Raw genomic sequence first — 26,893 nt, forward strand, 5'->3', positions numbered from 1 at the left:
TATGTTTTCTGTCTTAATGTTTTTCATAGTCTGGGGCAGTGATGGAAATTTGTTTCATCTTGTGACCGGTTCTGACTAGAGTACTGTTTCAAGTAGGATTTTGAGATAGAATTTGGACCCAGTAGGATTACAGCTAGGATCTAATAATGATGTCTCTTATTGGGTGCTGCAGGGGGATGAGATGAAGAATTTGTGCCACACAGTTGCCCTCCTGGGCTAAGGAATAGAAGGAAATATTCATCTATATAAATAATAAATATTATACAAGGCAGAATGCTAAAAATTAGAGCTAGAAAAAGAGGTCCAAATAAAGTGCTGTAGACAGGCAAGGTATAGAGTGATATGGGTTATGTGGCTGGGAGGAGAGCTAGAAAAATTTCTTAAAGAAAGTACTGGTTGATCTGCATTTTGAAGTGTGAGTAGAATTTGAAGAGATTATCAAAAGGGACACTCTTATCCTTGGAGAAGTTGGAGTGAAGGCAGAGATCATGGTGCCAGGATGGACTGTGGAGGCGAGATGATGGAGACAAACAGATGAGATAGGAGCTCAGGCAAGAGGTGCGAGGATCTCCTGTGCCAGAGAAATTGGAGAACAGGGTGCAAATCTGAAATATTTTAGAGGTGGACTCACCAAGAATGGATGGAAGGTGTCTAAGATGACAGACAGGACATCCCAGGTGGTCCAGTGGTTAAAACGCCACACTTCAAACCAGGAATGTGGGTGCCATCCCAGGTCGGGGGAACTGAGATCCCCGCATGCAGTGCGGCACGGCCAAAACAAACAAAAGATGATAAATGTGCAGGCTTGAGTGGGGGTGGGGGATGGGGCAGACGAGAAATAGGAATTCTGTCTTGGACATGTTGACATGGATTGTTGGAACCATTGGGTCATGATTTCTATCAGGGTGGAGGGCACTCGGGGGTGACAGTGAGAGGAGAGTGACTTCAAGAGTTGGGGTCTCCGAAGCATAACACCAGGAAGACCGATGGGGGGCACTCCCAGGAGAAGACACATTGCAAGCCTTCTAGGCACAGGGTGAAGAAACTCCAAACCGAAGCTTACTGTGGGGCAGTCATGGGACAGTCGGAGAGTCAGAGCGCTAGGCAGGACCTTCCAGCTGAAGACTAACGCACTGCTGCCCTCTGGGGGCTGTATGGAGAAACTGTAACGGTGGCTTTGTGGAAACCTCTTAGTGAGAGGGGACGTATTTTGAGACAGCAAGAAAAACCTCGCCTCTCAAAAGTCTTTTACAGTTCTTCCTCAATTTATTATTTTTTGGCTCTACCACGTGGCTTGAGGGATTTAAGTTCCCCCATGGGAACTGAACCCAGGTCCTCAGCGGCGAAATCCTCAAGTCCTAACCACTTGACGGCCGGGGAATTCCCCTTCAAATTCTTTTCCGCCAGATCTATGTCTCTGTCACCAGGGAAGAAATCTGGGGGCAGATGTTCCGTAGTATCATTTCTTTCTTAAAGGGCTTGACCTTGACCACAGATTGCTTCCAGTCTGGCATCACAGCACTAAATTGAGATCTTTCATGCTGCCCTTGCTGTCTTGTAGCTACTGACCAAAATGCTAGCCTGGACCGCAACTCCTTATGGGACCCATCGAATTCTTGATTTTGACTGAGTCACTGGCTGGCCCTGATTTTTGATACTGTTGTAGAATATCCCACATTTAGCATTCAGGGGCTCCACTTGAATGTTTTCTTTTGCCAGTCTCCTTTTCAGTAACATAACTGGACCTTCATCTTTTCATTCATTCAGTCAACAAATGGGCTATAGCGTGCTATACATCAAATTACCAACATGTGTTGTATCATCAAAAAAACAAGAGTTCCAGAAAAAACTCTACTTCTGCTTTATTGACTACGCCAAAGCCTTTTACTGTGTGGATCACAACAAACTGGAAAATTCTTCAAGAGATGGGAATACCAGACCACCTGACCTGCCTCCTGAGAAATCTGTATGCAGGCCAAGAAGCAAAAGTTAGAACTGGACATGAAACAACAGACTGGTTCCAAATTGGGAAAGGAGTATATCAAAGCTGCATATTGTCACCCTGCTAATTTAACTTATATGCAGAGTACATCATGCAATATGCCGGGCTGGATGAAGCACAAGCTGGAATCAAGAGAGAAATAGCAATAACCTCAGATATGCAGATGATGTTGCTGTTATGGCAGAAAGCAAAGAACTAAAGAGCTTCTTGATGAAAGTGAAAGAGAAGAGTGAAAAAGTTGCTTTAAAATACAACATTCAGAAAACTAAGATCATGGCATCTGGTCCTATCACTTCATGACAAATAGATGGGGAAGCAATAGAAACAGTAAGAGACTCTATTTTGGGGGGCTCCAAAATCACTGCTTCAGAAAACTAAGATCATGGCATTTGGTCCCATCACTTCATGGGAAATAGATGGGGAAACAGTGGAAACAGTGTCAGACTGTATTTCTTTGGGCTCCAAAATCACTGCAGATGGTGATTGCAGCCATGAAATTAAAAGACGCTTACTCCTTGGAAGGAAAGTTATGACCAACCTAGATAGCATATTCAAAAGCAGAGACATTACTTTGCCAACAAAGGTCCGTCTAGTCAAGACTATGGTTTTTCCAGTGGTCATGTATGGATGTGAGAGTTGGACTATGAAGAAAGCTGAGCACCAAAGAACTGATGATTTTGAACTGTGGTGTTGGAGAAGACTCTTGAAAGTCCCATGGACTGCAAGGAGATCCAACCAGTCCATTCTAAAGGAGATCAGTCCTGGGTGTTCTTTGGAAGGAATGATGCTAAAGCTGAAACTCCAGTACTTTGGCCACCTCATGCAAAGAGTTCACTCATTGGAAAAGACTCTGATGCTGGAAGGGATTGGGGGCAGGAAGAAAAGGGGACGACAGAGGATGAGATGGCTGGATGGCATCACCGACTCGATGGACGTGAGTTTAAGTGAATTCCGGGAGTTGGTGATGGACAGGGAGGCCTGGCATGCTGCAATTCATGGGGTCGCAAAGAGTTGGACACGACTGAGTGACTGAACTGAACTGAACTGAAAATCACTGCAGATGGTGACTGCAGCCATGAAATTAAAAGATGCTTGCTCCTTGGAAGAACAGCTATGACCAACTTAGCATATTAAAAAGCAGGGACATTACTTTGCCAATAAAGGTCCATCTAGTCAAAGCTATGGTTTTTCCAGTAGTCATGTATGAATGTGAGAGTTGGACCATAAAGAAAGCTGAGCATCAAAGAATTGATGCTTTTGAACTGTGGTGTTGGAGAAGACTCTTGAGAGTCCCTTGGACTGCAAGGAGATCCAGTCAGTCAATTCTAAAGGAAATCAGACCTGAATATTCATTGGAAGGACTGATGCTGAAGCTGAAGTTCCAATACTTTGGCCACCTGATGTGAAGAACTGACTCACTAGAAAAGACCCTGATGCTGGGAAAGATTGAAGGTGGGAGAAGAAAGGGATGACAGAGGATGAGATGGTTGGATGTCATCACTGACTCGATGGATATGAATTTGAGTAAGCTCCGGGAGTTGGTGATGGACAAGGAAGCCGTGTACTGCAGTCCATGGGGTAGCAAAGAGTCAGACACGACTGAGTGATTGAAGTGACTGAACTGATAGTGTGCTAGGTGCTGAGGATACACTGAGAAGCAAAAACAGATGGGACCCTGGGACTTCCCTGGTAGTCCAGTGGTTGAGACTCCATGGTTCCAAGGCAGTGGGTTTGATCCCTGGTAGGGGAAGTAATCCCACATGCTGTGCAGTGCAGCTCCAAATAGTAAATGCTATGCTATGCTAAGTCACTTCAGTCGTGTCCGAATCTGTGTGACCCCATAGACAGCAGCCCACCAGGCTCCCCCATCCCTGGGATTCTCCAGGCAAGAACACTGGAGTGGGTTGCCATTTCCTTCTCCAATTCCTGAAAGTGAAAAGTGAAAGTGAAGTCGCTCAGTCGTGTCCGACTCTTAGCGACCCCATGGATTGCAGCCTAACAGGCTCCTCCATCCATGGGATTTTCCAGGCAAGAGTACTGGAGTGGGGTGCCATTGCCTTCTCCACCAAATAGTAAATAGGTAAAATAAAAAATGAAAGGTTTGAATTTAACAGAGAGCTTGTTATTCATAATAATACCAGTAAATACTTAAACAAATGGGGCCCCTCAAAAGTTGTATTACAGTCTAACCATAAAGAGAGAAAAATAATCATATAAATGTGATCATTGCTATGAAGGAAAGTTTCATGATGCAGTGAGAGCAGGTAACAAGGTAATCTGACCTAGTCTTGAAGGGTAGCAAAAACTTTTCTAAGGATGTAACATTTAAGCTGAAATTTGAAGGATTAGTGGAATTAGCCAGGAGTTAACTGTTCTGAAAAATATGGAACCCATAAGGCTGGGCAAATAAGGAGCCATTTTCCTGGTTCTTCTGTCTTCTAGAATGATAGTGCAGTAGGGAGATCCCAAGCTTTACACAGACAATCCTTAGGAGAACCTTTAATCCTGAGCTGGCATGTCAATTAAAGTGAAAAGTATGTGTCTAAAATCAAAATAATAATTACAGCAACAATCAGAAAATCAGGAAACATAGTAGAGATAAAAAGTAACTACAGATTAGGCTGCCCCTTTCAGAAAAGAATAGATATAAGTAGATAAAGAAATATTAATTTTCTTGAAGTCTTGAAATACTAGATTTTTACTTCTTTCTTTCATTTTTATTTTTCTAAGAATTAAACCAATTTTTTAAATCTCCATATACTCTCACTTGGACTAGAACATAATGTCTTAAGTGTTCTAGCACATTGAACTTGAATCAAATTAAGATATCAAAATCTGTCTGAACTTCAGATTCATTGTTGTTAAAATAGGGCTAATAATAAGAACTGTATCATGTATGGGGGGGCGGTTTTGGAAACATAATGAATTAACATATCCAAACCAGTTACACCAATGCCTGGCCTTAAGCACATGGAACGTGTTAGTGAGAGTGTTAATAGCTGCAAGTAGGGAGGCCAGAAGTCCCCAAGCAGCAGGAGAAAATAAAACTGCAAGTGGCAGGCATTTCTTTTTCTTTTCTCTTCTAATCCTGTATTGTCATCAGTTCACTTCAATTCATCGCTCAGTTGTTTCTGACTCTGCGACCCCATGGACTGTAGCACACCAGGCTTCCTCATCCATCACCAACTCCTGGAGCTTGCTCAAACTCATGTCCATTGAGTCAGTGATGACATCCAACCATCTCATCCTCTGTCGTCCCCTTCTCCTCCTGCCTTCCATCTTTCCCAGCATCAGGGTCTTTTCCAATAAGTCAGTTCTTCACATCAGGTGGCCAAAGTATTGGAACTTCAGCTTCAGCATCAGTCCTTCCAATGAATATTCAGGTCTGATTTCCTTTAGAATTGACTGATTGGATCTCCTTGCAGTCCAAGGGACTCTCAAGAGTCTTCTCCAACACCACAGTTCAAAAGCATCAATTCTTTGATGCTCAGCTTTCTTTATGGTCCAACTCTCACATTCATACATGACTACTGGAAAAACCATAGCTTTGACTAGATGGACCTTTATTGGCAAAGTAATGTCCCTGCTTTTTACTATGCTGTCTAGGTTGGTCATAGCTTTTCTTCCAAGGAGCAAGCATCTTTTAATTTCATGGCTGCAGTCACCATCTGCAGTGATTTTGGAGACCAAGAAAATAAAGTCTGTCACTGTTACAACTGTTTCCCCATCTATTTGCCATGAAGTGATAGGACCAGATGCCATGATCTTAGTTTTCTCAATGTTGAGTTTTAAGCCAGCTTTTTCACTCTCCTCTTTCATGTTCATCAAGAGGTTGTTTAGTTCCTTTTTGCTTTCTGCCATAAGGGTGGTGTCATTTGCATATCTGAGGTTATTGATATTTCTCCCGGCAATTTTGATCCCAGCTTGTGATTCATCCAGCCTAGCATTTCACATGATGTACTCTGCATATAAATTAAATAAGCAGGGTGACAATATATAGACTTGAGGTGCTCCTTTCCCAATTTGGAACCAGTCCATTGTTCCATGTCCAGTTCTAACTTTTGCTTCTTGACCTGCATACAGATTTCTCAGGAGGCAGGTCAGGAGGCAGATGGTATTCCTATCTCTTTAAGAATTTTCCACAGTTTGTTGTGATCCACACAGTCAAGGCTTTGGCATAATCAATGAAGCAGAAGTAGATGTTTTTCTGGAACCCTCTTCCTTTTTCAATGATCCAATGGATGTTAGCAATTTAATCTCTGGTTCCTCTGCCTTTTCTAAATCCAGCTTGAACATCTGGAAGTTCTCGGTTCACGTACTGTTGAAGGCTAGCTTGGAGAATTTTGAGCATTAGTTTGCTAGTGTGTGAGAGGAGTGCAATTGTGCAAAAGTTTGAACATTCTTTGGCGTTGCCTTTCTTTGGAATTGGAATGAAAAATGACCTCCTCTGGTCCTATGGCCACTACTGTGTTTTCCAAATTTGCTGGCATATTGAGTGCAGCACTTTCACAGCATCATCTTTTAGGATATAAAATAACTCAACTGGAATTCCATCACCTCCACTAGCTTTCTTCATAGTGATGCTTCCTAAGGCCCACTTGACTTCACACACTCTAGGATGTCTGGTTCTAGGTGAGTGATCATACCATTGTGGTTATCTGGTTCCACTTGAGCTTAACTTTATCTCAAACGTTGAGCTAATCAACGTGTTTATCCCATGGAAATGTCTTCCTTAAGCTATGTTTTTAATGAACTATGTATTTGCTTGGAAATCTGCCTTTCTTCAAAATTCATGTCAATTGTTTTATGGCCTGGGATGACTCACCTTGTGCCAATACTATCTCAAAATGCATATTGTTGGGGAGGGGCCTGGTGCAACTCTCTCAATTTTGAGGCATTTCCTTTCTCAAATTTTCAACTTGATAATAGGTAAATATGGAGAAGGCAATGGCACCCCACTCCAGTACTCTTGCCTGGAAAATCCCATGGACGGAGGAGCCTGGAAGGCTGTAGTCCATGGGGTCGCTGAGGGTTAGACACAACTGAGCGACTTGACTTTCACTTTTCACTTTCATGCATTGGAGAAGGAAATGGCAACCCACTCCAGTGTTCTTGCCTGGAGAATCTCAGGGACGGGGGAGCCTGGTGGGCTGCTGTCTATGGGGTCACACAGAGTCAGACACGACTGAAGTGACTTAGTAGTAATAGGGAAATAACTTCTTTCTAAAAACTAGCAAGGAGGCACTCTCTCTCTCCCCTTCTGATGTCTATGTCAGAAGCCTTCACTATCTCTTTATACTTTAATAAAACTTTGCTACACAAAAGGTCTGAGTGATCAAGTCTTGTCACTGGCCCTAGATCAAATTCCTCTCCTCTGGAGGCCAAGAATCCTGGGGTCATTCACAGCTTGTAGCAGCAACCTTTCATTAGTATTATTATTTCAGGGCTGACCTATTTATAGAACATGTCAGAGGAAATAGTTTCAGCCTAATGGAACACTGAGGTTGCTTCAACACCATGTCATGGAAGAGGCTGGCTACTAGAGCTACACATAGGGCCAACTCTGACACTAGAAATGCTAAATGAGGAACTTTCCTGGTGGTCTAGTGGTTAAGATTCCCCTTCCAATGCAGGGGGGATGGGTTCAATCCGTGGTTGGGGAACAAAGATTTTACCTGCCTCTCAGCCAAAAACAAAAACAGAAAACAAAAACAAAAAATAAAACAGAAACAATATTGTAACAAATTCAATAAAGACTTTAAATATGGTCCACATCAAAAAACTTAAAAAAAAAAAAAGAAATGGTAAGTGGAAAAAAAGAATCAAGCCCAGTATATTGCATGTAAGTCATCTAGTTTAGAGAAGTACATAGAAGCTTGTTCTGTAGCTCATGTTCAAAAGTCATCTCCTCTTCCTTCATTCCTAACAGGTCATCTAGTCTCTACCTAAATACCTCCAACAACAGAGCATTCCCTATCTTTAGAGAAAGGCCATTTTATTCATTGGTATACCATTCTACAATCTTTATATTATATAGCCAAAAATTACATTCCTCATATGTCTACCTCTTAATCTTCCTTCTGCCTTGGGGAACCAAATGGAAAAAAAAAATCTTCCCTTACAATTGGAAAAACTAGAATAAGAACTGCAATAGTGTATCACATTAAACTTACTGAATTTGATAACTGGACTGTGATTATCTATGGAAATGTCCTTGTCCTTTGAAATTATGCACTAAAATGTTAAGAAATAAAGTAACATGGTATGTTTAACAGACCTAGTTCAGAAAAAAGTAGCAAGAGTGATAAAATGTCAAAATGGTTTAAATTGGTGGGATCTGTATAATATAGCATATTAAAATTCTTTGTAATATTCTTGTAACTATTCTGTAACTTTGAAATTATTTCAAAATAAACAGTTAATTTAAAAAATCCTCTGTCTTCTGTATGACAGCTCTGCAAAAGTTTGAGAACATTACATTTATTCATTTCTACTTTGCTCTCTCTTGTTCATTCATTCATTCTTTGACAAATACTGATTGAGTATTTGCTTTGTGGCAGGTGCAAAGCTGGGCACTGTAGCTATAGCAGAGAAGATAGTCAATTCCATCTGCTCTCATGGAAACTTTGAATAAATCAAAATCATTCCACAAACTAGTTCTATTCTTTCTAACTGTGATAGAATTACAAGGGGCAGAGGGTGGTATAAAAGAGCCTACCCAAAGGTTCTGAATCCAGAAATGGCCTCAGCACCTACGGGTGTACGGATGCAAAGGGTGGTGATCCAGAGAGATTGGTGTTCCTTTATGAAAAATCTGTTGGCTGAGGGGAAGGATTTGGGGGCTCAGGTGAGCAGCTTCAGACAAACATCTGACAAGTTGTTCCATCTGCTTCTTTAAATGTCACAGAGCATTGAAAAAAATTGCCTGGATTTGAAGGATAGCCACTCTGTCCCAGCAATGTAATTGTGAGAGAGATAGAACAGCCTCAGGGCCTCAGTACAGGCTGGAACCCACCAAAAGTAAGAGTCCTTAGCTAATTCCTCAGAACATTGGAAACATCCTCAGGAACAAAGAGCTCCAGTTTCTGCCGTGCCCTTGCTCTTGCCCCCAGTGATCACAACCATGCCTTATGCACAGCAATGGCAGATGGGCTCCTTCCCACACAATTTTGAGACTGGGTTTGAGTTGGCCTTAGAAGAATTCTGAGAAAGGAAACTCCAACGGTAATTATGCCCATTCCTGTAGTTGGATTTGCCTTATGGCCTAGATAAGAAAACTTTACAGCCATTAACATATATTTTTCCCCAAGAAAAAATAGTCACTAAACGCAGGGGTGAAGTCAAAGATCAAGCTGAGAATGTGCCTGTAGAAGATAGTACCAAGGACATCAAAACCCTCAATGAATGGCAGCTTTCATTCTTTTCATGATTGGTACCAAGAGGGCTGCGTGAGGGAAAACATAGTAGCATGAGGACACTGGATATTTAATACCTGTGGGGCATCACCTTGTCAATAGAAAAGGGACAGGGCTCCAAGTGGAGAAGTGCAAGAACTTATTTTTGTGTATCTCATAGACATAAAACAGGGACTCAGAATGAACTTCTTCACCTTATTAAGAACTTGTGTGTGCTCAGTCGCTCAGTTGTGTCTGACTCTCTGCAATCCCATGACTGTAGCCCGCCAGGCTCCTCTGTCCTTGGGATTCTCCAGATGAGAATACTGGAGCAGGTTGCCCTTTCTGCCTCCAGGGGATCTTCCTGACCCAGGGAAGTCTCCTGACCCTGTCAGTGTCTCCTGCACTGACAGGGAGATTCTTGACCACTGTGCCACCTGGGAAGCCCTATTAAGAGTTTTAGGAAGAAATAGTAACAGATGATAGTTACCGAACACACGAGACCTTACAAGGGTAGTCTCCTTTAATCCTCACGATAACATTTAAAGCAAGATGGGATTATAAACTCCCTTGACAGATGTGAAAACTAAGACAGAGGAGGAGTCAGAAACTAAGTAGCAGTTGCAGAATTTGAACCTAGTTGCTTTGGCTGCAGAGTCTGGATACTTTACCACAATTACCCCATCTTCAGTGCATTGCTCAGGACCCCAAGGAGTAGTACTTCTTAAGAAAGTCAAATCCTCTTCTTTCTTCCTCTGCCCTATTTCCTGTCCACCTCTATGAAGTCTTAGACTCTCACTGACAGTTAATACAGAAATTCTTTTTTTATTATTTTATTTTATTTTTAAACTTTACAAAATTGTATTAGTTATGCCAAATATCAGAAATTCTTTTCTTTAAATATCTGGAATGAATAACTTGGCTCAGTCCAACATTTTAACAGTTTGGTGTAGTCCACATACACTTATGTGAATGAATTTAATTTTATTGTTTTATCCAAAATAGGACATTTATATAGAAATGTGCACAGAACACATATGTACATTTTAACAAACAGAAAAAAAAATGCCTATGTAACCACCAATCAAGGTCAGGAATAAAATACTGGGGAAGCCTGCTGGAGGTTTCTTTTCAATCAAAACTCCACCCTCACCTGCAGGGTAACCACTGTCCTGACTTTATTTAATATGTATATATTTAATATTTGCTTGCTTTCTTTTAGTTTTATCATCTCTGAATACATGTCTGAACAATATAGTCCCACCTGTGTTTAAGCTTTATATAAATGGATCCATACCACAAGTATTCTTTTTTTTTAAACAGCTTTATTGTGCTACAGTGTGCATCCATAAAATTTGTTCTTCTAAGGTGTACAATTCAATGTTTTTAAAAATAATTCAGAGTTGTGCAATCATCATCACAATCATTTTAGAATATTTTTATATCAGCAAATATTTTTATATTCACAAAAAGAAACCATGGGAAATTCCCTGGCAGTCCAGTGGTTAAGACTCTATATTCCACTGCAAAGGGCATGGGTTCTATCCCTGGTCTGGGAACTAAGATCCTGCATGCTGCCTAGCATGGCCAAAAAAAAAAGAAAAGAAAGAAAGAAAGTCTGTACCCATTGACAGTCTCCCCCTTTTTCCTCCTCCATCAACTCCTAGCAACCATTGATCTACTTTTGGCCTCTTTACATTTGCCTGTTCTGAACATTTCCTATAAATGGAGTCATACAATACGTGACCTTTTTGTGACTGGCTTATTTCATGGATTAGGATAATGTCCCCAAGTTTTATCCATATTGTAACATATATCGGAACTTCCTTCCTCTTAACTAGTCATCAGTTGATGGACATTTGGGTTGTTTCCATTTTGGGAGCTAATAGTGCTGTTATGAACATTTGTGTACAAGTTTTTATATTGATATACATTTCCATTTCTCTCAGGTATTCATCTATTTTATATTCCCACCAGCAATATTTGAGGATTCAAATCTCTCCATATCCTTGCCAACACTTGTCTCTTTTTTATTACAGATACCTTAGTAGGTATTAAGTGGTATCTCATTGTGGTTTTGATTTGCATTTCCCTTATGGTTAATGATGTTGAGCATCTTTTCATGTGTTTATTGGCCATTTCTATACCATCCCTGGAGAAATGTCTACATTATGATTTAAGCAACTTCTAAGAACACTTGTCTACTGAATGAAAGAGACTAAAGTTTTCTCTGAAAGAGTGTATGCTCAGTCACTCAGTCGTGTCCAACTCTTTGCAGCCCCAAGGACTGTTGCCCACCAGGATCCTCTGTCCATGGGATTTTCCAGGCAAGAATATTGGAGTGGGTTTATTTGTACTATATGAACTATATGTGAACTATATATGAACTATATGTGAACTATATATGAACTATATGTGCCATTTATGTATACTATATGAACTTGCCCAGTATACCAAGCACCCAGGCTTGATCTTACATCTTACAATCACGCTGAACTAATTTATTCACTCTAGAAGTTTTTTTTTAAATGGTTTCTGTAGTCTTTTCTATATGCAAAATAATGTCCTCTATAAATAAAGATTGTTTTACTTTTTTTTTTTCCAGTCCAGCACTGTGTACTTCTTTTTCTTGTCTGATTTCCCCGGCTAGAACTCCAGTTCAAGATAGGACATTCTTGACTTGTTGTCTTTATTGCTTTCTATTTCATTAATTTATATTCTTATTTTTATCATTTCATGTTGCCCTAATTTTGTTGGGCTTATACTTTTTGCTTTCTTAAGTCTTGAAATAGATACCTCATGAACTTTTAACCTTTCATCATTGTCAAAAGATACTTTTCCTTCTAAGCACTGTTTTAGCTACATGCCACAAGTTTTGATGTGAGTATTTTCATTATTGTTCGACTACAAATTTTTGTAATTTCACTATGATTCTTCTTTGACCAATCTGTTATTTCAGAGTCAGTATCTTAATTTCTAAACATAGAGGTTTTCCAGTTATTTTTTCTATTTATTGATTTGTAATTTATTTGCATTATGATCAGATTTCAATTTTTGAAGTGTATTGAGACTTGCTTTCTGTCCTAGTACAAGCTCAAATTTTACAAATGTTCTATATGTGTATTCTATAGTCGTTGGTGGGCATTGTTCTATACATTGGCTATTAGCTCAAATTTATTAATTATATTCAAATATAATATATATATATATTCTATATCCTCAGAGACAATTTTTTTCCTCTCCTTGATCAACTATGAGTGGTATCTATTTCTTCTTTACATAAGTTAACTTTTCCTTCATGTATTTTGGAATTTTATTATAAGTGCAAAATCATTCCTAGTGAATTGAACCTTTTATCATTAAAAATAACCTTCTATCTCTAATAATGCTTTCTGCTTTTAAGTGTATTTTGTCTGATACGAACACAGCTGTACAAGTTTTCTATCACTTAAATGTTATTTGTATGATTTGTCTCTCTCCATCTTTTTTTGTCAACCTATCTGTATCCTTATATTTTGGATTAATCTCTCCTGAAAAGCATATGGGTGTATTTAGTAGTTCCATCTGACAATATTTTTTAACTTGAGCATGTAATACAGAAACATTTATAAAATTATTAATATATTTGGGTTTCTGTACTCGTATAGTTTTAATCTATCTTTTTTCCTTCTATTATTTTAACCTTTTCTTTCTTGACTTAAAAAAATTGACTCAGAATTTTTTTATTCAATTATTCTGTCACTATTATTATTATTAATTTTGGTCACGCCATGTGGCTTGTGATACCTTGGTTCCCTGACCAGGAATCAAACTTGAACCCTGCCCAATGAGAGCTCAGAGTCCTAATCACTGGACACCCCCCCCCACCAGGGAATTCCCTGTTGCTATTATTTTAATAGTTGCTGCTGCTGCTAAGTCGCTTCAGTCATGTCCGACTCTGTGCGACCCCATAGACAGAAGCCCACCAGGCTCCCCCGTCCCTGGGATTCTCCAGGCAAGAACACTGGAGTGGGTTGCCATTTCCTTCTCCAATGCATGAAAGTGAAAAGTGAAAGTGAAGTCGCTCAGTCGTGTCTGACTCTTAGCGACCCCACATTTTAATAGTTACATCCTATTAATTCTTACATAGATAACTACCTTATCAAAGTATAAATTTAATAAATACCTAAATCACTTCCGATATGATACAAGTCTCTTAGAAAAGTTGAACTCCATTTATGCCCCTTCTGACGTCTTTTCTTACTGTATGGTACTTAAAGTTTATTTTTTAAAAAAACAGCATAGACTTTTTTATGATTCCTTCTGTCGTCAATGTTCCCTTACACTGTCTACATACTATCGCTTTTCTTGCTCTTCATTCTTTCCTGCATTTAGTTCTTCCCAAATCATTTTCCTCCTGAAGTACATCCTTTAAGATTTCCATTAGTGCAGTCTGCTGGTAACAAACCCCCTTAGTTTATGTTTTTTTAAAAATATCTTATTTCACCCTCTTGTTGAAGATTTTCATGAAATATGCTGCCCTCAGGGTCCCAGATAGGCAGGATCTCCTGTAAGCACCCTCACCCCGGTTTTAACTTCCAGGGCTGAGTTGAAGCCCTGGTGTGAAGTGCCTGTATGCTCTCAGTCCTTTGATGAGGGAACAGTGTCTATCTCAACAAAGTTTCAGGAGAAGCTTAAACAGGTAACAGATGAAAGTAGACAGGTAACAGAGAGGAGTAAGGCCATCAAAAGTAGCTTATACTGTTTCAACTGAAAGCTTTAGCTCCTAACCTTCAGGTTTTAAATGCTGGAAAATAAAATATGGCTTCCTCCAAGCCACCAGAGCCTGAATCTTTGCAATTGAAAGTGTCCCTTGACACCTAGCAACATGAGACCAGAGATAAGACCGGAGACCATGCTGCTCAATAACCAACATGCTTCTCCTAGCGCTACATGGAGCGACCCCGTCTTTGTTCTAATGACCCCACCCAGGCACCATGATACACAATCCATTTTCTCCCAACATTTTGCCAGATCTCTGAAGTCCAGTCTGTCTTTTGGCATCTATGATGCCACCATGTCCAACTGCAGGTCACCTGATTTGGTGATGAAGCTGAGATGGGAATCCGAGTTTTTATCTGCAGAGCCAAGGAATGGAATCCAGGAACACTCAGACACTCATGGTAGCAAGTGAATAGGATTTATTAAAGAGGAGGAAAGTACAAAGTTCTCAGCATAGACACTCAGAGGAGGTTAAGAGTCCCCCCCAAGGTGGGACTTACAGCAGTTTTTATATCCTTCCTTAAATCACATTATTTCTAACCAATCAATTTAAAGGTCAAAATACTTAACTTCTTTATGGCCTCTCTTGATCCTTGGATTAAGTCTCCACCCTTTTTCATACCTTCTGGCCATTTTCCCATGGACCAGATGTATGGGCTTAAGACTAATGATCACCAGTTGTTTTTCCCTCAAGCATATGGAAGTGAAGTGAAGTGAAGTGAAGTCTCTCAGTCATGTCCGACTCTTTGCGACCCCATGAACTGTAGCCTCCCAGGCTCCTCTGTCCATGGGATTTTCCAAGCAATAGTCCTGGAGTGGATTGCCATTTCCTTCTCCAGGGGATCTTCCTAACCCAGGGATCAAACCCGGGTCTCCCACATTGTAGACACATGCTTTACCATCTGAGCCACCAGGGAAGTCTATGGAACAGAATTTAATTACTGCCCTTCCCTGGATCTGAGTGCTGATTATTTATCAGATTAAAGACACATTCTGGAATTCAGGACAATGGAGTGGGATGTTTACAGAACACAAGACAGAGGTCTCAGAGTTCTACACTGACTGCCTAGTAATTTCTACCTCAAAGCTATTCAAATTCAGAACAAAGGGACTTCCCTGGTGGTACAGTGGATAAGAATCTGTCAGTCAATGCAGGGGACATGGGTTTGATCCCTGGTCCAGGAAGATTCCATATGCCATAGAGTAACTAAGCCCATGCCACAACTACTGAGCCTGTGTGCCACAACTACTGAAACCCACATGCCCTAGAGCCTGTGCTCTGCAACAAGAGAAGCCATCACAATGAGAAGCCCATGCACTGCAATGAAGAGTAGCCTTCTCTTGCCACAACTAGAGAGAGCCTGTGCAAAGCAAGAAAGATCCAGCACAACCAAAAATGAAAATTAATTCATCAATTAATAAGAAATTCAGAACAAGGGTGTGGTGAGAGATTAGGGTCAGATTTCACAGCACTGGGAAGCTGAAGGGAGAGTCTGAAGGTAACCCACAAGCTAATGCCAGCATTACCCTCGACCCTGCCAGGTGACCAACCTACCTTCTCTCTTCCTCCACCACCCTTCACTCTCCACCACCAGCACCCTACTGTTCTGTCCACAAGATAAAGGCCACACTCCTGAGTTGGAAGATGCCTCATCTCCAAATTGGAACTGTCTATTCCAAAGCATTCTAACTATTAGGATTGGGAATAAGAAAGCAGAAAGGAGCAGATGAAGTACCTTGGCAGGCTAAAGAGGAACCCCACAGCAGCCAAAAGACATCGGACCGTTCACTTGCTTCCAAGCAAGAAAAGCCAAGAACAAGATCAACAGCAACAATATTGTCCTTGGGCAGTCCACTTGTGCAGCACATGCTGCCTCCACCTTGACCCCCACAGTGCCACAGGGACCTCCTAATCACAATCTACATGAAGGAAAGTAGACATACTTTCCCAGAATCAGAAGTAAGGGAAAAGAGAGTGTTGTGAGCTGAACTGCATCTTCCCAAAATTCATATGTGGAAGACCTAAGCCCTAGCACCTCAGAATGTGACTGTATTTGGAGATGCACATATGCGTGCTCATTCATGTCCGGCTCTTTGTGACTCCATGGACTGTAGCCCTCCAGGCTCCTCTGTCCATGGGATTCTCCTTCCGTTGAAGGAGGTCACCATTACCGTCATTACCCCTACCATAGTTTGGCCCAAACAACAGAGAGGATACAAGCCCTGCCCATCAACAGAAAATTGGATTAAAGATTTACTGAGCATGGTTCCATCCATCAGAACAAGACCCAGTTTCCCCCACAGTCACTCTCTCCCATCAGGAAACTTCCATAAGCCTCTTATCCTTATCCATCAGTGGGCAGACAGAATGAAAACCACAATCACAGAAAACTAACCAAACTGATCACATGGACCACAGCCTTAACTAACTCAATGAAACGATCAGTCATGCCATGTAGGGCCCCCTGAGACAGAAGGGACCATGGTGGAGAGTTCTGACAAAATATGGTCTACTAGAGAAGCGAATGTCAAACCACTTCAGTATTCTTGCCTTGAGAACCCCATGAACAGTATGAAAAGGCGAAAAGATATGACACTGAAAGAAGAACTCCCCAGTTAGTAGGTGGCCCAATATGCTACTGGAGAAGAGTGGAGAAATAGCTCCAGAAAGAATAAAGAGACGGAGACAAAGCAAAAACAACAACCTGGTTGTGGATGTGACTGGTGATGGAAGTAAAGTCTAATGCTGTAAGGAACAATATTGCATAGGAACCTGGAATGTTAGGTCCATGAATCAAGGTAAATTGAAAGTGGTCAAACAGGAGATGACAAGAGTGAACATTGACATTTTAGGAATCAGTGAACTAAAATGGATTGGAAAGGGTGAATTTAATTCAGATGACCATTATATCTAGTACTGTCGGCAAGAATCCCTTAGAAGAAATGGAGTAGTCCTCATAGTCAACAAAAGAGTCCAAAATGCAGTACTTGGGTATAATCTCAAAAACGACAGAATAATTTCTGTTCGTTTCCAAGGCAAGCCATTCAATATCACAGTAACCCAAGTCTATGCCCCAACACCTAATGCCTAAGAAGCTGAATTGACTGGTTCTACGATGACCTACAAGACCTTCTAGAACTAACACACACACACACACACACACACACACACACACACAAAGATGTCCTTTTCATCACAGCGGACTGGAATGCAAAAGTAGGAAGTCAAGAGATACCTGGAGTAACAGGCAAGTTTGGCCTTGGAGCACAAAATGAAGCAGGGCAAAGGCTAAAAGAGTTTTGCCAAAAGAACGCACAGGTCATAGCAAATGCCCTCTTCCAACAACACAAGAAACGATTCTACATATGGACATCACCAGATGGTCAATACCAAAACCAGATTGATTATATTCTTTGCAGCTGAAGATGGAGAAGCTCTTATATAGTCAGCAAAAACAAGACTGGGAGTTGACTGTGGCTCAGATCATGAACTCCTTATTGCAAAATTCAGACTTAAATTGAAGAAAGTAGGGGAAAACACTAGATCATTTAGGTATGAGCTAAATCAAATCCCTTATGATTATACAGTGCAATGACAAAGAGATTCAAGGGATTAGATCTGATAAAGTGCCTGAAGAACTATGGATGGAGGTTCATGACATTATACAGGAGGCAGTAATCAAGACCATCTCCAAGAAAAAGAAATGCAAAAAGGCAATATGGTTGTCTGATGAGGCCTTACAAATAGCTGAGAATAGAAGAGAAGCTAAAGGCAAAGAAGAAAAGGAAAGATATACCCATCTGAATGCAGAGTTCCAAGGAATAGCAAGGAGAGATAAGAAAGCCTTCCTCAGTGATCAGTGCAAAGAAATAGAGGAAAACAATAGAATAGGAAAGACTAGAGATCTCTTCAAGAAAATTAGAAATACCAAGGGAACATTTCATGTGAAGACGGGTACAATAGAGGACAGAAATGGTATAGACCTAACAGAAGCAGAATATACTAAGAAGAGGTGGCAAGAATACACGGAAGAACTATACAAAAGAGATAACCATGATGGTGTGATAACTCACCTAGAACCAGACCTCCTGGAGTGCAAAGTCAAGTGGGCCTTAGGAAGCATCACTGCAAACAAAGCTAGTGGAGGTGATGGAATTCCAGCTGAGCTATTTCAAATCCTAAAAGATGATGCTGTGAAAGTGCTGCACTCAATATGCCAGCAAATTTGGAAGTCGGCAGTGGCCACAGGACTGGAAAAGGTCAGTGTTCATTTAAATCCCAAAGAAAAGCAATGTCAAAGACTGTTTGAACTACTGCACAATTGCATTCATCTCACACACTAGCAAAGTAATGCTCAAAATTCTCCAAGCTAGGCTTCAATAGCACATGAACTGAGAACTTCCAGATGTTCAACATGGATTTAGAAAAGGCAGAGAAATCAGAGATCAAATTGCCAACATCTGTTGGATCATATAAAAAGCAAGAGAGTTTCAGAAAAATATCTACTTCTGCTTTATTGACTATGCCAAAGCCTTTAACTGTGTGGATCACAAGAAACTGTAGAAAATTCTTAAAGAGGTGGGAATACCAGACCACCTTACCTGCCTCCTGAGAAACCTGTATGCAGGTCAAGAAGCAACAGTTAGAACCAGACATGGAACAACAGACTGGTTCCATATTGGGAAAGGAGCAAGGCTGTATATTGTCACCCTGCTTATTTAACTTATATTCAGAGTACATCATGTGACACGCCAGGCTGGTTGAAGCACAAGCTGGAATGAAGATTGCCGGGAGAAATATCAATAACTTCAGATATGCAGATGATACCACTCTCATGACAGAAAGCAAGAAGGAACTAAAGAGACCCTTGATGAAAGTTAAAGAGGAGAGTGAAAAAGCTGACTTAAAAGTCAACATTCAAAAACGAAGATCAAGGCACCTAGTCCCATCACTTCATGACAAATAGATGGGGAAACAATGGAAATAGAGACAGACTTTATATTCTTGGACTTCAAATTCACTGTAGATGGTGACTGCAGTCATGAAATTAAAAGACACTTGCTCCTTGGGAGAAAAGTTATGACCAACCTAGACAAGTTAATAAAAAGCAGACATTACTTTGTCAACACAGGTCTGTCTAGTCAAAGCTATGGTTTTTCCAGTAGTCATGTATGGATGTGAGAGTTGGACCATAAAGAATGCTGAGCATCAAAGAATTGATGCTTTTAAACTGTGGCATTGGAGAAGACTCTTGATGGTCCCTTGGACTGCAAGATAAAACCAGTCAATCCTAAAGGAAATCAGTCCTAAATATTCATTGGAAAGACTGATACTGAAGCTGAAGCTCCAATATTTTGGCCACCTGATGTGAAGAACTGACTCATTGGAAAAGACCCTGATGCTGGGAAAGATTGAAGGCAGGAGGAGAAGGGGATCACAGAGGATGAGATGGTTGGATGGCATCACTGACTGGATGGACATGAGTTTGAGCAAGCTCTGGGAGTTGGTGATGGACAGGGAAACCTGGCGTGCTGCAGTCCATGGAGTTGCAAAGAGTTGGACACGACTGAGTGACTGAACTGAACTGAACAGATCTGAACAGTAAAGACTCTTTCACTTTATAAGGTAATATTTGAAGGTTCCAGCGCTTAGGCCTTGATGTATTTGGGTGGACTTCCCTGGTGGCTTAGATGGTAAAGCATCTGCCTACAATGCGGGAGACCCAGGTTCAGTCCCTGGGATGGGAAGATCTCCTGGAGAAGGAAATGGCAACCCACTCCAGTATTCTTGCCTGGAGAATCCCATGGATGGAGGAGCCTGGTGGGCTATAGTCCATGTGGTTGCAAAGAGTCGGACACAACTGAGCAACTTCACTTTCACTTTCACTTTCACTTTCATTCAGTCTCCTGCTGCTGCTAAGTCGCTTCAGTCATGTCCAACTCTGTGCGACCCCATAGACAGCAGCCCACCAGGCTCCCCCATCCCTGGGATTCTCCAGGCAAGAACACTGGAGTGGGTTGCCATTTCCTTCTCCAATGCATGAAAGTGAAAAGTGAAAGTGAAGTCGTTCAGTCGTGTCCAACTCTTCGAGGCCCCATGGACTGCAGCCTACCAGGCTCCTCCGTCCATGGGAGTCTCCAGGCAAGAGTACTGGAGTGGGTCACCATTGCCTTCTCCAACAGAGTCCAAAATCTTTGCAAACAATTTCAGGAAGATCATGGACCCCAGGAAGAATATCTGCTCTGTCGTTGCATGTCAGCATAGGTATGCTGTGAACATATACACTGGAAGTTCAGTTCAGTCATGTCTGACTCTTTGCGACCCCATGGACTACAGCATGCCAGGCTTCCCTGTCTTTCACCATCTGCTGGAGCTTGCTTAAACACATGTCCATTGAGTCAGTGATGCCATCCAACCATCTCATCCTCTGTTGTCCCCTTCTCCTCCTGCCTTCTATCTTTCCCAGCATCAGAGTCTTTTCCAGTGATCTGGCTGTTCACATCAGGTGGCCAAAGTATTGGGGCTTCAGCTTCAGCATCAGTACTTCCAGAGATACATTGGAAGCAGGTCTATTATTCACCATCCTCTTGATACCTCTGAATCAAATGCAGTGCTTTTTTCCCCTCTAAAAAGTAGAAATAGAGATACAGATGTACAGAACAAATGGATGGACACCAAGGGGGGATAGGAGGGGGCATGAACTGGAAGACTGGGATTGACATATATATACTACTATGTATAAAATAGACAACTGATGAGATCCTGCTGTGTAACACAGGGAACTCTGCTCAATACTCTGGTGATGAAGAGGTGACTAACATAGCATCGTATAGCAACTAAACGCCAATTAAAAAAATACAAAACCCCCCAACTCTAGCCCTAGTAAGTCAGAATATCCCACAGGCCAGGCCCAGGAATCTGCATTTGCAACAAGCACCCCAAAATGATTGAGGCAGCCAGCCTTGCCTACATCTTTTCGTGAGTATTGGTTAAAGAGTCTGAGGGCCCAAGTTCCCTCACTGTTAAATGGACGCAGTACTACCACCTTCTTCACAGTAAAAAAAATAAAAATAAAAATAAGTCTGTGCAAGTTATTTGCACAAAGAAAACGCTAACGCTTTTATTTTCCACTCCCCTAATACAAAGGTGAAGAACTTTTATTGCTTATTTGATTTGGATTCCGCCTCATGTTTAATGAACCTGGCTCCAAGACCCAAAGTTGAGCCGACAGAGAGAGGGAGAAGGGAAGACTCGAGAAAACTCCTCCAGTTCCCACAACCAAGTCGCACTTGACCTCGCGGGGACCTGCTGCTTATCGCCACCCCCACCGCTGGCGCACATTTGTATCCAGCCCTAGGCTGCGCGGCAAGCCCGCCCCCGCGCCCGGTTGATTGGCCGCGCCCGCCCGCCCGTCACGCTCTTTTGTCTCTGTTAGCTGAGGATAAAAGCTGCCGCGGCTGCCGTGGGAACCGTGCTGTCTCGACTCGGCTACCAGTCTCAGGGCGGCAGTGCAAAGCAGCTTTATCAGGTGGTCCCGGCTAGCTCAGCGGCTGAGGAGGCGCCCATCCTTTTCCCCTGTAGGACCGCGGAGACCGAAAGCGGAGACGCAGCAGTCGACGCCAGAGCGTCCGCTGCCCACCAGCCCAACACAGGTAAAGAAAGTGGGGCAAGATTGCCCCGCGCGGAGAGAGGAGGGGGAAGCCCTACCAGGACTGGCGGCTCCCAGTTTAGGGAATCGAGGGTTGCGCGGCAGGGGAAGGAGCCCTCCCGAGGCCTGGCTGCGCTGAGGGAGGAGGTGGGGTTCCACTGGATGCTGCCGAATGGGTAGGATTTGCCTGGATTGAGAAAGGGGGCGTTTTCAGGGGGAGGTGGCAAGGGGCGCTTTGGGGAGGTGGGAGAATCGCAAACTGTCTGCCTTGAACCCCTTTTGCATCTCCTCATCCCTTTCGGCGGGAGGAATATGTGGGTGTGCGTCTCCAACTCCGATTCTCTTTCTCGGTGGCAGGCCACCAGAACCGAAGCTGAACTTGAATTCTGTGCGGCTGATTACAGAGCTGGTAGGACGACGATTTCCCCGGGGGAAGTGGAATGGGGGGCGCCTTCTTTGGCTTGTATTCAGAAGGTGGGAGAAGGAGTTTTCCACCTGGCTACTGCGGAGGCCGCGGGGTGGGGAGGAAGAAGCGGAATGAGGAATGAGGCTGTTTCTGACCCTTCCCCTCCCTTCCATGCCCTCTGCGGCGGCGCAGTCTTGACGCCCTGAGGTCCTGGATCGGCGACCCCCGGTGGACAGCGATCAGTTGAAGCCCGGAGGCGAGCTTTCCCACGGAGGCCACCGGTTGCAGAAGCTGGAAGTGAAATAAAGGCGCGCACTTGTTCCTGAGCTCCTGTAAGAATCTGAGAAATAGCGGGGCGGGGTGGGGGGTGGACTTTTAGAAGGGGGTGTGGTTGAGACCGGAAACCAAGAGGCTAATGAGATCTTATTTATTCCAACATACCTGAGACCGCTGTGCTCTATTTTGAGAGCCCACTATCCTCTCCATACACTGTTACACTTAGAAGCAACAGTTGCCGTCCCTCTTGAAGGAACGGAGGGAAGGGATAGAAGTGGCTGTAAAAAGCATCCTGCTAACACGAGACACTGGCTGGCTCCGTGAGGTTGTAATTAATTGCCAGTCTCCTGGAGGATATTTTTAGGGTAGTGGGCAGATATAAAATGTACTGTAGGATATTCAGGAAGGGAGAAAATAACCCCTGCTCCCGTTTTTTGTTTTGTTTCGTTTGTTTCTTTTTTACAGTTCCTACTGAGACAGGAGGACGACAGAACCCCCCGGCACGCCTGCAGATCAGGCTTTTTGTAAAAGCCTGGGAATCTTGTTAACATTTAGAGACCCAGTCATCATCCGTCATGACTAGCATCATTGCGCGCATGAGTAACAGCCGGCGGCAGAACACATGCTTGCCACCTTGGGCCCATTCTATGCTAAGGTCTCTGGAAAGGAGTCTTGGTCCTTTAATGGCCATCCTGGCAGAGAGAAACCTGAAATTGTTCTCGGGGAGGGTGGTGCCAGCCCAGGGGGAAGAAACTTTTGAGAACTGGCTGATCCAAGTCAATGAGATCTTGCCAGATTGGAATATGTCTGAAGAGGAAAAGCTCAGGCGCTTGATTAAAACCCTGAGGGGCCCTGCGCGGGAGGTGATGCTTTTGCTGCAGGCGGCCAACCCCAACCTCAGCGTGGCAGATTTCTTGCACGCCATGAAACTGGTGTTTGGGGAGTCTGAAAGCAGTGTGACTGCTCATAGTAAATTTTTTAACACCCTGCAGGCGCAAGGGGAGAAAGCCTCCCTTTATGTGATCCGTTTAGAGGTGCAGCTCCAGAATGCTATTCAGGCAGGGATCATAGCTCAGAAAGATGCCAACCAGTCTCGCCTGCACCAGTTCCTTTTAGGGGCAGAGCTGAATGGGGACCTGCGCTTCAGGCTGAAGAATCTTCTCAGGATGTATGCAAATGAGCAGGAGCGTCTCCCCAGTTTCCTGGAGTTAATCAGGATGATAAGGGAGGAAGAGGATTGGGATGACATTTTCATTAAACAGAAGCGGGCCAAGAGATCTGAGTCAGTGGTGGCAAGGGCAACTAGCCCAGTGGCATTTGGGGGCTCCCCACCCATAGTGATTGATAATAAAGACTGTAACGTGATTGAGATAGATGATACCCCTGATGACTCAGATGAGGATGTGATCCTGGTGGGGGAGTCTCAGGACCTTCCACGTTCATTCTCGGATTCTCCTCCCTCCAGACGCAGGGCCAGACCTCAGGATCAAGTGCTAATCATTGATTCCCCCAACAATTCCCAGTTTCCATCTCCTTGCACCAGTGGGGGTTCTGGGTATAAGAATGATGGCCCTGGGAATATGCGTAGAACCAGGAAGCGAAAACACACACTTCGCTGTTCATATTGTGGTGAAGAGGGCCACTCAAAGGAAACCTGTGACAATGAGAGCAACAAGGCCCAGATGTTTGAAAATCTGATCATCACCCTGCAGGAGCTGGCACATACCGAGGAGAGGTCAAGAGAGGCCCCTGTCGAACCCAGCGACCCTTGTGAGCTACAGTGAGGTGCTAGCACCCAGCTTTAAGTGAACCCTAACCTATATGCAGAGTCCAGCAATGGGAAAAATGGGGGGGGAGAGGATGCTTCTAATCACATAAATTAATCCACAAAGCAGCTTTCTTTTGGGGTGGAGGATGGAGGGTCTTGAATATTGGTATAGTGGGGGGAGATGGCCTGACCTCCATCCTTGCTACTAATCCCCTGCTGCCTAAGGGTCTACCCTCTGCGTGCACCCCTTTCCTTGATGCCTTTATTCTCTTTGTGAAAGTGATATAATTCATTGTTAAATATTAAAACAATAAAGACAAATGCAAAATGTACAAATTACCCCAAACCCTCCAACCCTTAAATAACCATTGTCAACCCTTTGATGAATGTCCTTCTAGGTAGTTCCCTTTACCTATGTACCCAGATAGATATATGTATAGATAAGAGTGAGCAAATATAAGTGTTGTTCTAAAGTCTGTATTTTTTCAGCAAATAATATATGTTCTGAGCTTCTTTCTAGATCAACAAATAAACAGCAGCAGCTAGCTTACTGTCTGTGTATTATTTTAAGGGGAAGTAAAGGAAAAAGGAATAAGAAAAATACAGTAAAAAGCTATAAAGGGTGGGGTTATACACTGAGGTGGGGTTTTGATTAACTTCACTTTGCAGATGAGGAAAAGGGAAGAAGAAATGGGCTGAAATCTTCCCCAGAGGTAAATGGACAGAGCCCCTTACCACCACTGACCTGTCCCTTAGGTCACAGAGCCAAACTGTGGCACCCACTAGTTGACAACTTAAGGCTTTCTTCTCTAAGGTATCCAGAAGATTCTGACAGCGAGGGAGGCTGGTGCTGAGGTAATAGCCCAAACGGAGGATACCAGGGGTCCATTCCTGATTACTTTGGGGAGGGGCAGCTCTCCCTGCTCTGGGTGGGTTTTTGACATCGCTGTTGCCATGGCTTCACCCCGTCCAGGTTACAATGGGAAATCTCTCCTGTGGGCTGATGCGGCCCCTACCCCACCCCACTCCCCCAGTTAAGGAAGGAGAGAGAAGCTACTGGTGGGAGCCAGCATCAGGGGGCTCAGCCCCCAGAAGCCCTGAAGTTACATGTTAGAGGACACTGGCAGCCCAATGACTTCAAGGCAACCCCTCTCAATCCCACAACTGAGAATATGTGGGGAGGGATGAAAAGCAATATAGTTGCCCATACACATGAAGGAACACAGTGAGCAGGAAGCCTTCCACATTTTAGTGGAGTGGTGGACATTCATGGCCTGGGGAGAAGAAGCAGGGCGGCGGGAGGTGGGGGGAAACACCTTCCCAGGAACCTGCCCTGTCCCTTCTCCTGATCTCATATTGGAGATATCGGAGGGTGGTAAAAGAGGACATGTCTGACCTCAGACCCCGAGGTCCTTACGCTTCTTGTAGATTTATAAATACCTACCTCTGTGAGCAGCATAGGGCCAGGGGCACGGGAGTGGAGAGGACTGCATTTAAGACAGGGGGCGGAGTGAAGGAATGGGCACACCTGAGGACCTGAAGGAGCTGGTGTACCGGAAATCAGTGCTCCTCAGAGCCGAGAGGAGGGAGCCCAGTGGCTGGAGAGGGTGTGTCAGGGGCTAGAGAGTAAGAGGAGAGCAAGTGAGGGCCCATCGGGGACACTCACAGGAGACTGACAGTGACAGGAAGGCTAGTTGGAATCACAGATCCCCAGGTTGTGTATACAACTCCAGGCTGAGGGTACCAGCAATGCACTGGTTGAGGCACCCAGAGAGAGACAGTGGGGTTCCCATTGTGTTAGCAATTGAGGGAGGAAGGAGAGGGAGACACCAGGTGCTGTAAGAAGCCAGTGCAGCCTTTCCTGGGCTGTCACACCTCTGGAACCTGCTTAGAAAGAACACCCCACCCCCACCCCCAGGCACATTCTACATCAGTGGAGAGGGTACAGGCTCAGCCTTCCTTGTTCTGCCATTACCCCTCCCCCAGACTCCAGCATCCCAGGTTTGGCTTAAGCCTCAGCCTCCTTAACCCTCCTGACCAGAGGGAGACTGGGAGGGCCTCTCTGCTTTGGACCCTTTAGCTGAGAACCGGCCCAGAGTGCAGACTCCAGAGGCCTTCTCCTTGCATCCATCCCCGGCACCTATGAGACCCTGATAGCCACCACCATCTCTCCAGAGCCGAAGGGGACCCCCTCCCTCACCTCCAGGCAAGAGGCAGGTGCACTCAGGCCCCCAAAGCCACAGGGACCCCCAACATTTCCCAGATCATATAGAGTTGGAAAAATCCCTGATGCTTGGAAAGATTGAGGGCAGAAGGAGAAGAGGGTGTCAGAGGATGAGATGGCTGGATGGCATCACCAATGCAATGGACATGAACTTGGGCAAACTCTGGGAGATGGTGAGGGACAGGGAGGCCTGGCATGCTGCAGTCCAGGGGGTTGCAGAGTTGGACACGACTGGGCAACTGAACAACAACAATAACATAGAATTTAGCCCTTAATTCTTCTCTACCTCTCCATCTCTGCTCTTTTCCTAATTTTACTTTATAAACACTTGTTGAATATTTGCCCAAAGACACACTCTATGTTGCCATGTCTCTCTAGTACCCAGTAGAAGACAGAGCTGAAATAAGACAAAA

General features: G+C 43.5%; 1 protein-coding gene across 1 annotated transcript; it reads left to right on the plus strand.

The window, feature by feature from the left end:
• Positions 1-21,623: 21,623 nt before the first annotated feature.
• On the plus strand, positions 21,624-24,799 carry ZCCHC12 (zinc finger CCHC-type containing 12). Its single transcript, XM_055563035.1, has 4 exons — positions 21,624-21,810; positions 22,164-22,215; positions 22,405-22,544; positions 22,954-24,799. Exon 4 carries the CDS (start codon positions 23,064-23,066, stop codon positions 24,270-24,272), a length of 1,209 nt encoding a protein of 402 aa, XP_055419010.1. The 5' UTR covers positions 21,624-21,810; positions 22,164-22,215; positions 22,405-22,544; positions 22,954-23,063; the 3' UTR covers positions 24,273-24,799.
• The last annotated feature ends 2,094 nt before the right edge of the window (positions 24,800-26,893 follow it).

Source organism: Bubalus kerabau, chromosome X (genome assembly GCF_029407905.1).
Source record: "Bubalus kerabau isolate K-KA32 ecotype Philippines breed swamp buffalo chromosome X, PCC_UOA_SB_1v2, whole genome shotgun sequence".
In the NCBI taxonomy this organism is placed as follows: domain Eukaryota; kingdom Metazoa; phylum Chordata; class Mammalia; order Artiodactyla; family Bovidae; genus Bubalus; species Bubalus kerabau.

Bases quoted from the DNA above. Each gene is read 5' to 3' on its own strand.
- ZCCHC12 (XM_055563035.1), top strand. From the start codon at position 23,064: ATGACTAGCATCATTGCGCGCATGAGTAACAGCCGGCGGCAGAACACA.